At 44.7% G+C, this 11,064-nt stretch overlaps 1 protein-coding gene across 3 annotated transcripts; it reads right to left on the bottom strand.

The window, feature by feature from the left end:
- Nucleotides 1-518: 518 nt before the first annotated feature.
- MRPS33 (mitochondrial ribosomal protein S33) lies at nt 519-8,571 on the bottom strand. 3 transcript variants are annotated; one of them, XM_041002308.1, is made up of 3 exons: nt 8,514-8,571; nt 4,472-4,706; nt 519-2,186 (listed from the first exon to the last, which is right to left on the bottom strand). In XM_041002308.1, exons 2-3 carry the CDS (start codon nt 4,684-4,686, stop codon nt 2,081-2,083), a joined length of 321 nt encoding a protein of 106 aa, XP_040858242.1. In that variant the 5' UTR covers nt 4,687-4,706; nt 8,514-8,571; the 3' UTR covers nt 519-2,080. The 3 variants fall into 3 exon arrangements, with proteins under 3 accessions (XP_040858242.1, XP_040858244.1, XP_040858243.1); XM_041002310.1 differs by having other exon boundaries at nt 8,364-8,539; XM_041002309.1 differs by lacking the exon at nt 8,514-8,571 and adding an exon at nt 5,139-5,260.
- Nucleotides 8,572-11,064: the final 2,493 nt, after the last annotated feature.

Raw genomic sequence — 11,064 nt, 5'->3', positions numbered from 1 at the left:
ATCCACACAGCTACGCTGGGCTACATCTGAGAATGACATTGTTCCACATGCGGTTTCACTGCGTGGCTAAGATGATAGTGCAGCCCTGTGTTTCTAACCAAATTCCTGACGTCTTACCAGTAACTTACAACACAGTCATCCTGAATCTTCTACAACTATTACATGTCAGGCACATGTCATGTTCTCAAGAAAGATTTAAATAAATGAATTCTCAGCCTTCTGTTGGAATTCACTCCTATCAAATACACATCGCAGCTTTATGTGGGTTGTTGGTATTTTTTTTAAACAGGCTAATTACAGGCTTTAGCTATACCATCTGGATTATGCATCTTTAAAATTATCATTTGTCTAAACATATGTATTGAGATTTTACTAGTTCACAAGTCACTCAATGTTGCAAGGAAAGAAATCCAGAGCTGGAGCAGATGCCACATAAACTCCTGCCTGAGAGGCGGGACGGGGTTAAAAAGCACTTCAGCACAGTAAGGTGCATACAGTTAACACTAATATACTGTATATTTAAACATGATTATGAAGGTGCATTTTATTATGTTTCTTACAATATAAGCATACTTCAAAAATTTACTGGACAGTGTTGTTTCAGAACTCTTGGAAAAATAACTCAAAGAAGTCCCCACAACCTCTCTGGACACTCAATGCTACAATTAAATCGGGAGCTAGCTACCCAAATATAGAGTTGTCATCCAACATAAATGTCTTATATACTCTGACCTCTGACTAAGTGGGCTAAATCCAAGCTTTTTCACAGAAGCTGCAAAGTCCTTTATGGCTTGGCTTATTTCCCATGGCCAGCCACGTAGCCCGTTTTTGATTCTTTGTGCAGAACGGTTTCCTCTAACTTTAAGTTTTGCAAGTGATAACATATTTGCTCCAAATACCTTCACCACTGGTTTCTTCTCTTACTTCTTGGAGACAGAAAAACTCCAGTTTCACACCCCACATGTCCTCAATGGTCAAACTGGACCAGCTTAAAGCTGGGGGTTGGGAACTCAATCCAGCTTTTCCACACGGATTGAGTTGCCATCACTTGAGCTGCCCCTTCTGCTTCCCAGGTATGCTTTAGCAGGAAGCCGGAATTTGGAGCTGGAGCAGGAATCAGACTCAGGAACTCTGACATGGACCATGGTGTCTCAACCATTTTTTGTCTCTAATTTTTTATTTGGAACGGATCAGAGGTGGAGCAGCCAGGACTCAAACCCATGCTCATGTAGGACATAGGCATCGCTTGCTATGCCACAATGCTGACTCCTCCACCCGTGTCTTAACCACTAGGCCAAATGTTGTTATTCTGGCTCTCAGTGATCCTTTGAAGTTCATTTAAAAAACTTCTTTAGGGAAACTTTCTTTAAACTGATAAAGTCTGGACCTTGCCTCTGGATCCATCCAGCCATCCATTCACACTTTCATTAAAGTTTGGCTTTTTCCTTTGTAGCGTTTAATACAATTGTATGTAATAGTGGTCTCTTTCATAGGATTCAAAATTCTAGGTAATAGGGACTGTTTCTCTTGGTAATGACCACATTATCACGGATCCAGGACCTTTTGTACTCTCTTCTCAGGCAGATCTTTTAATACAGATTCATCTTACTAGATATTCTCAAAAGGGTAGGTGGAGAAATGCAGAGTTTATGATCTTGGTGTGGGAGACAGAGGCTGATGGCCAAAGAAGTTTAGGGTTAAGTTAGTAGGGAAGCAAGGAGTGAGTGAGGAGGGAACTCTCGAGGCACTCACGTAACGAGGCTCCCCCCACGACTCTCCAGCATCCCATCCCCACCCTGAGTAAGTCATGAGACAACCATTTATTCATTGATGGAGCCATTGATGGATTTGTTCAATTAGGTAAACATCAGCTTACAAAACCAATACCAGAATGATTTCTGCAGAACTAGAATGCTGAGGAGCCGTGTCACACTTTAACTGCATTAGCTTCAGCGTGGAGATGACTGTTCCCCAAGGCAGGTCACGGAGAACCAGGAACATCCTCCAATGTGGGCAAGACAGGAAATGCACGTGCTCCTCTCGGTCTCTGCGAAGGGGGTTCCCTCTGCACAGGCCAGCACTATTTCTTTTTTGTTACTCGTTTCCCTTCTCCTTTCTTTGGCTTCCCTTTTCCACGAAGTTTCTTTAAACGCACTTGCTCCTCCTTAAAATCCTGATGCTCATCTCTGAATGAAGAAACAACAACAACCCATTAACCAGTTAGTTTGGCAAGACTGGAAAGGTGCACCAATCTGTTATGCTTCTTTTGGGTCACTGCGGCTATTATCTTTAACGTTTCCATGGTACATGTTCAGTACAGTACCGGGGGTCCCCAACAGCCAGATGAGACATACCAATCCTGAAAATACCTCCCCCTTTCACCCAGAGCAAAAGCCATAGTCCCTCCCCGAACATTCCATCCCAGACACACTCCTCATGAAGGCCTTTGTTCTGCTCTTGGCTCTGCCTTGCCAGCCCTTTCCCAGGCAGCTCACTCACCATCTCCAGGCTGTTAACTCCATCTTCCTGACGGTCCTGTTTAATCCTGTAACTGCCCTCCTTCCCCACCCTCTGTGGGCTCTACCTCTGGATCCTGCTTAGTCAGCTCTGCTTTTCCTCTGCAATACATTCAACTTAGTAATATATGTCACGTGACTTGTTCCACTATAACATTGTTTTCCTTCTCCCTTCCTGCTTCACAGGGCAGGAGGCTTTGTCCCTACTGATGATGCAACCCGAGCACCTGGCCCACAAGGGGAACCTGGGCTTCACTTTTGCAGGCCTGCATGTTTTCTTTACAGAAGGGATTGTCTAGTTTAATCCTGCCTAATGCTGCAAGGAAGCCTAGCGTTAAGAGTTGCCATTTATCATTACTACTGACTAAATACATGAACAAACTTTGTTTTTCCAAGAATAGCTCAATGCTAACTATTTTTCCCCCAATCCCTAAAGATAGCTGAGTCATTATTTCTTAAGCAAATGGAAAGCAGCAACAGACAAATTAAAACAGCAGAATGTGATTTTGTTATGGGTTATCATCTTCTACTCAGGAGATCTGCAGTTCAATATTTTATTTTGGGTCATAATAAAATTTTTATGTTCTGAGCCCAGCAAGGGAGAGAGAGAAAACCAAAGCAATTTTGGACTCTCAAAAGATCATGGATCTAATACTGTGTTTACTATAGAAATCTGTTTTGTTCACTGTTGTTCCCTGAGTGCCCACCTGAAGTGTCTGGAAGGTTAAGACATACCTGCTGGATAAATGAATAGTGATCTTAGCTGTCCAAAATGAGTATCATGTTGCATTATCAATTTATCATATTAAAATAAATGGTCCCAATTAATTTCTAAATTGTGGCCCAAAGACCAGTCCAATTAAAACATGTCAAACTTTATTAAAAGAATGTAGGTATTTTAATGTTTCACAATTAACCATTTTTTGAATTCTTTTGAAACGAGCATGTGTTAGGTAGGTAATTATTATTTTCAATAGTCACATAGCTATTTGATCTTTTTGTCTTTCTGCAGAGTCTAAGCACCTACTTCCAGTACATGCACAAACATATAAGTGCATGGCGTTAAGAGCCTGTGCAACTCACACATTATCCTCAAAGGCAAAGTGCAGCTTGTTTAGTCCAAATTAATATTTCAAATAGGATACAAAAATGCCCAAAGGGAGTGGGGGGTTAAAGAAGAATGCCAACAAAGTTCCCAGCAGCAGAGAAAAAAGGTGTCTAGACATCAACTAAGGAACAGATAAGATGTGGAGCAGGGACCCTGCTTGTCTGCTAAGAACCTGCCACCCCGGCACCCTTGGGACTCCTAGGATTTTCTTCCTCAGCAATGGACCAGCTTCTCTCTGCATCCTTTTTAGCGTGTTCTTAGACTAATGAGTAATTATAGATACTCTATAGCTCAGCACCTTCACACTTTATACATAAAATATGTTTTCCAAAAACATGCTTGTTTCTTTTGATTAGCCCATTGTGGATATATTGAAAGAATCCTTTCTTCACACACACTGAACATTTTTAAATATTATTTTATTTGTCTGAAAGTCAGATAAAGGGACTGAGGCCTCCCTTTGGTGGTTCTCTCTCCAAATGCTTGCACTGGCCAGGGTGGGATTGGACTGAAGCCAGGAGATGGGACTCAAGCTGGGTCTCCCATATAGGCAGGGACTCCAGCACCTGAGCCATCACGTGCCACCTCCCAGAGTGCATATTAGAAAGGTGGATTAGGGTGCAGAGCTGAGATCCACATCCAAGTCCTGTGATAGGGGTTCCAAGCGTCCCGAATGGTGTCTTAACCATCACGCCAAATGCCTGCTCCCTAAGCTGTATCTTATGAGCCTCCTGGGCTCTACTACAATAGTCACAAAACCATAAGAAGAGAAAGCCTAATGTTTTCCTTTTCCCAACTATATACACAAACATGTAAACCTCACAAGTCCCTCTGTGTGTGTGATCACCTGTAAAGGCCATGAAACCGGAGAATCCCCATGAGTGCGAAGTACGTGTTGTGATTGGGATACCAGTCGTAGGTTTCCTTCCTCTTGGCTAAAGGCTGTTCGCTGAACAGTTTCACCACTTTCATAGACTTGGAATCAGTGGGCCTGGCAACTTCACCAAACAGCCGGGCACTCAGACGAGTCATGCGTAAGGCATATTCTGAAAGCGAAGACATTTCTTGGGCTGCAAGGATCCCTACAAAAGAGAAGAGGAAAAATAAACAGGGGAGTGTAAAACATTCCAAGATGATCTAATAAACACTTAGGAAAACGAAAACCCAGCCCGCTGCAATGATGCGGTGCACTCGGCTGGCAGGATGTTGTTGAAGAGCCGAGAGCTATCTGCGGTGAGAAAGCCATTCCCACTGCACACAGTATTTCGAAAATTCTTTCATTTTGTGCTCACGTAGTGTTATTTCCTTGTCATTCTGCTTTTTTTTTTTTTAAACAAAGAACTCTTTTGTAATTCAATAGCTTATTTACCTATAGGAGGCTGGATGACCGGGCCAGAGAAACAAGCTATCCTACCACAGCATTATGACTGTACCTTCAGAAAACACCTACCTAAGCAACCTGTGAGATAAACATGCTGCCTGCTCGCCATCTACAGAAGTAATGATGTGCTTACCTTTGTTATCAGTCCTTTGAATTTGGCAGAGCTCCAGCTGCTCTGTGGACTGCTAATGAGTTATGAGGTCATCAGGCCTCAAGGCTGCTGCACTGAGGGCTATCTAGAGGCTAAGGAAAGACAGATCTACAGAGAGAAGGAGAGACAGAGAGAAAGATCTGCTATCTGCAGGTTCACTCCCCAAGTGACCGCATCGGCCAGAGCTGAGCCAGTCCAAAACCAATAGCCAGGAGCCTCTTTTGAGTCTCCCACATGGGTGCAAAGTCCCAAAGCTTTGGGCCATCTTCATCTGCTCTCCCAGGCCACAAGCAGGGAGCTGGATGGAAAGTGGAGCAGCTGTCATTAGAACCGGCACCCATGTGGGATCCTGGGCGTGCAAGGCAAGGACTTCAGCAACTAGGCTATTGTGGCAGGCCTAACAGCTAGCAATTTTAAGGAAATAAAACTCAACAGCTCAAAGACTCATTTTATTCCTGAATAGAAGGAACTTAACAACTGTGATAGGGCTTGTCTTTATCTTCTTATAAATGCTGCTTTAATGCAAACTGGCTAGGTTCCTATTAGCTGAAGACAGCTTTTATTTGTGAGACAGCATGTTGAAATAGATTTAAGAATGATATTTCATGTGCTAAAATTACATCTAGCACACATCACAGGTCATGCGTGGACATATACAAATCAAGAATACTGCGGGTGGGATCTCTATCCCACCCCATTCCACATCAAATGTACAATTACTGTTGGTACAACACACCAGCTTACGTGAAATCTTTGCAGTGAGAGGAGCAGCTGTTGGCTGAGATGCTGAGGGATAGTTCACTGGGATAAGAAACTGATGTCCAAATTAACTTATCTTGAAGAAACCAATGAGAGTAATCTCTCAAAATGAAACAAACCAGCAAAATCAACACACTCCAAAACAGATACATTTTAAATCAGCTCTTCCAAGAACCTTCAATTAAGGAGGGTTTAATGTCCACATCAAGATCCTTTAAAAGAGCAGAGGCTGATCTTAAGCCATGCACCAAGCCATCTCGGGCCAACAGTGCCATCTGAAGGAGAAGTAGGGGAACAGAGCTGCGTTCCCTTGGAAACTTATCACCCAGTCAGTCCACCAGCCCTTTATCACTCCCTTCTCTCCCAACTCTAGCATTGTGTGGATGCAGATGGGTTTAAGCATCAGGATTATTTTTAGTAGTGAAGAGAAAAAAAATCACGCCATTTTAAACTAGTTTTTCTATGGCCTTACAAATGTCAAAAGGTTGGGCCTGGCACGATAGCCTAGCAGCTAAAAGTCCTCACCTTGTATGTGCCAGGATCCCAAAAGGGCGCTGGTTCTGATCCCGGTGGCTCCACTTCCCATCCAGCTCCCTGTCTGTGGCCTGGGAAAGCAGCAGAGGATGGCCCAGAGCCTTGGGACTCTGCACCCACGTGGAGACCCAAAGAAGCTCCTGGCTTCGGATTGTTGCAACTCTTGTCATTGTGGCCACTTTAGGAGTGAATCATCAGAAGGAGGATCTTTCTCTCTGTCTCTCCTCCTCTCTGTATATCTGACTTTCCAATAAAAATGAAATAAATCTTTAAAAAAAAAAAAGTCTAAAGGTTATCTTTAGCAGCTTCAAAAAGATTCTGGAGAAGTTTCCTCGGAAGCTGTGAACAGACGCTTTTTGTCATTTCTGATTCCAGAACAGTCTCTTTGCTTTGCTTAATTCCCATGACAGCAACAGAGTACATTTGTACTGTAATTGCAAAGTATTTCCAGTTATTTTAAACTGGTCTGGTAACTATAATTTTGTTATAATGTTTTCAGGAAAGTGTGTCTGAGTGCCAGATCTCCTCAGGTTTACATGCAGAGGTGGCAGAGACCTGCGGCCCTGGTACGGGGATGGCTCTGTCACTTATGATTGCGGTTTTTCTCTGACTCTGAGCTTTCTTTTCTGAAAACAAACCTGACAGGAGTGCTGGAAAAATCAGTAAAGAAATTAGCATTCCGTAGATGGCAACTTATATAAAAAAACTGAAACTTTATAAGTGGCGTGGTAGTGTATTCTACATCTTTTATTCATTCTTCATTGTACTTTGAGTATACAAGCAGGAGATAATATACTCCAGTTGGACTTGTGCGTAGAATGATGGGCACTCACAGACTTATGCAGAAACATACGGGAGTGGGGACCAGTACCTTGTTAACAAAACCATCAACCCTGAGGAGAAAAGTGTCATCAAGCAGCAAGTTTGTCACCAAGGCCATCACAGGAGGCAAAAGTATCTCCCTGTCTATTTTGTAGCAAATTACTGGGAGACATCTCTCGCAAGTAATGACATTAGGACCCCACCGGAACAAGGTTCTATCACCAAAGCCCAGTCCCACAGTGTTTACAACAGAAAACGGGACTCAGCCTCTTGAAACCCACATGCCTTACCAGCAGCAAAGAGCCAGACAATGGATGCAGTAATCGCCAGCCAGAGGGCTCGGTAATCTCCCAGTCACCCACACTGCAGCCCCGGGAGGCGCGACAGCGGCTCAGTGCACCTGTCTATCTGACACAGGCAGCAAGCTTTTGTCATCTAAAAGGACCGGGCTGATGCTTCGTGCTAGCTTGAAAAAAACAAACAGAAAAACTGCAAAAGCCTCGCGTAGGACTTCTCAGGATATCAGTATACTTCCTTACAGCTTTTCAGTTTTAACTTCAAAAGAAAACAGACACAAATAGCAAGAAAATGACTACGCTGACCCTGTTAATGTCATTCTGGTAAGCGGCACATCACGACTCCCATCCCGTGGATTCCCACAGCAGTGCAGCCATTCTAAGGGGTGCAGAGGTCACCTCAAACAATCTTTAAATGTGAGCAAAAATTACAATTACGGAAAAATAACTTGACATGAAGACGTTCTGCAAAAACTAAGTACTCTAATGGACTAAATGAAACAGATTAGTTCCATCCAAGAAGAAAACTGGCATATTTTGACGCTGCGTGAAAAGACCAATTCATCTGATCTTGCTGACGACTCCGAGGCATTGAAAAGGTCAGGCTGGTTTCAGTAACTGGCTTTGCACCCCTCTTCTCTCTAACAGGTGCTTCATCTTTGCCTTTTAGGCGTCATTTTTGGAGTTCCTAACTCTTCCCCTCGGCTCTGCCCCTTACTGCAGTAGACTACCCGAACTGTGATCCAGACACGTGAAAAATCACGGCAGAGTGTGCCCTAGCGAGGAATTCACACACCTGCACCACCAGGCACACGTGCTGCCAGGGAACGGGACGCCCCCCGGACAGGGCCACCAGGTCCACGATGTCGCAGGGAGACCCTGCTGGAACTTCAGAACCGTCGCCCCAACCTCACGGCCAAACCCGCACAGCTCGGGACCCGCTTACCCGGACCTGACCTTGTCCCCCACGCGCTCCGGCGCCGGAAGGCCCGCCCACTCTCCGACCGCGCGGCAGTGGAGAAGCGGAAGCATGGCGGCTAGAGCGCACACCCGGAACCAGTGGGCTCTCCCCCTCCTGGAGGACTCCGCGGGCGCACTTGGCGCCTGCGCGGTGAGAGCAGCGACTCCTGCTGGGCGGAGGACTTTGACTTGGGGAGAGGGAGGACTGAACGGCTTTCCCGGGAGGTCCTCCCCAGCTTTGTCTCGGTGGGAACTTCTCTCGAGCTGCCCCCGGAAGCTCTAAAATAATTGCGTCGAGTTGGCCGTGCGGGGAAGCATGGAGTGCACTCCCTCGTCCCCTTTATGTATAGTTTCCTTTTTCGTTTTATGCTTTACAAGCCTGCAGTCTTCCAGGTGCATTCCATAGCTATAGCAGTCTTTCTCACCCACTTGGGAAGGCCAGTGCCCACCCAGTCCACATGCTGATCCTTCGCCTGTTCATTGGGGTTCCCTGTCAAGCGTTCCTTCCCATCCGGCTTGTTTAGGGGCGTCCTTCTGAGTTCTCTCTGTCTCCTCCATGGGCTTCGAAGCTTCCTGTAGGAGTAGAAACGAGATATTGACCTGTCTCTTCGAGCACTGAGGGGGTCTCCCTCAGCAGGTAGCAGGAACACTGCATATCCCACTCCCTACTGAACCTGCTTTCACTTGTTTGATTTCATTGCACCATGGATTGGCAGTTCGGTTAAGAAAACGCTATTTTCTGAGTGTTACTTAAGGCGCTTCATAGATACTGTCAAAAGTCACTGGAGTTGAGGCAGATCAGAGTACTGTCCTCACAGACCCTTCTTCCTGTAGAACTTGCCATTTAGTTGCGTATGACATTACATCCATCAGTACCATGAATTTACTTTGACCAAGTCCTGACATTTTGTTAATAGTAGCAACAATATAAACGTAGGTCCACTGACATGTAATCAGGGGATAATGAATGTCCTTTCTATATCTTATATCAAAAAAAAGTCCTGGGTAGCACAGCTCCTGGGGGACGTTTCATCTTGTCGTGTGTTTTCGTGTAACTGGCTTGTTTTTAGCCGATGGCTAGCAGATTATGTCAGCCAGATTTCCTTTGCGTGTTGATGCCCTTGCAAAGTTCTTGACTTGTGGCAACAACCGTTTTGTGTGTATGTGCGTAAACTGTGTTGGCTTCTTTTTGTGTATCAGCCTTATTTTTGCTCTTTCATTTGTTTCTTAGTTGTGTCATCTGTATGCTCTGTGAATCCGCATGAGTTACTGTAAGTGCTTTTTGAAGCGTAGCAGGCTGTACAGAATCCTACACACCTGGCTGTTCTGGGGAGTTGGTGCCACAGTTCTCATCAAATCAAACTAATGGGATTCCTGTTAGATTCCTGAAGCTGATGGGACACAACTTCACAAACGTGGTTTTTCTACAGCGAAGAGTTACTCTGTTGCAGTCCCAGAGGCCATAAATCAAAAAACAGAATCACCGGGGCAAAACCAGATGTGGACAGGCCCGTGTTCCCTTAGTTCTTGGACTTTTCTATCTTCTGGAAAGAAAGCATCTTGGAACTGCTGAAGTAGTGAAGGTGGGTGAGATTAATAATTACAAATACTCAGATAGTGTGATAGCTGGGATTAGCGCTATGGCATGGCAGGTTAAGCCACCGCCAAGGATGAAGGTATCCAGAATAGACTCTGGTTTGAGACTCAGTTGCTCCACTTCCAATCCAGGTCCCTGGTGATGTGCCTAGCAACGCAGTAGAAGATGGCCCAAGGGCTTGGGTTTTTGCACCTGCACGGGAGACCCAAAAAGAGCTCCAGGTTCCTGGCTTGTGCTTGGCACAGTCCCTGCCTGGGGAAAACTGCTTTCCTTGTTATGCTGGGCTGCTGAGTGACAACGAGGGGGCAGATCCTACTCTGCCAGGCACATAGAAATAAAGCCTGGGTTAGCACTGAGCCTGTATTGTTTCGAGTCCTATAACTTTGCTGTTTGCCACTGCGGCAAGATCTAGCTTATCTTCTCTGAAATACTTAATCAAATTCTAGGATGACGTAGACAAATACTTTGGTATTGATCAAATTTCATATTGTATCATGCTGCGATATTTTGTTTCTCTTTAACCAAGGTAAAATTTTTCTTTAGTTGTTTAACTGATTAATTTTTAAAAAAATAACATGCAGTTAAAATTATTTATTTACAAGAAGACAAAGAGATATCCTGTCTGCTTGTTTATGGCTAAATGCTGCGACAGATAGGGGTGGGGCAAACTAGGGCCGAGGTCCTGGAACACGATTGAAGTGCCCTGTGTGGGTAGCAGATGCTGACTCCTAGAGAGTCACCAGCCAGAGTGTGCAGAAGCAGGAAGCTGGGATCAAAGCACAGCTGGGACTCAAGCCCAGGTACTCTGATATGGGACATGGCATCCAAAGCTGTGTCGTCATCACAGGTCAGACACCTGCCCCGATAGCATATGCTTTTGTTCTTCATTACATGTATAAGGAATTTTTAAATTATTAGTTTCCATGGTAAAGTTTTACAG

The sequence above is a fragment of the Ochotona curzoniae genome, unplaced genomic scaffold (genome assembly GCF_017591425.1).
Source record: "Ochotona curzoniae isolate NIBS_2020 unplaced genomic scaffold, NIBS_Ocur_1.0 scaffold_2476, whole genome shotgun sequence".
In the NCBI taxonomy this organism is placed as follows: Eukaryota; Metazoa; Chordata; class Mammalia; order Lagomorpha; family Ochotonidae; genus Ochotona; species Ochotona curzoniae.
Note: the sequence above shows the minus strand (reverse complement) of the source record. Positions and strands in the feature narration are given on the sequence as shown.

Excerpts from the sequence above, each read along its gene's own strand:
- MRPS33 (XM_041002308.1), bottom strand. The coding sequence starts at position 4,686 with ATGTCTTCGCTTTCAGAATATGCCTTACGCATGACTCGTCTGAGTGCC. Across the intron at positions 2,187-4,471 it reads CGGTTTCATGGCCTTTACAG|AGATGAGCATCAGGATTTTA; the intron begins GTGATCACACAC and ends TTCTTCATTCAG.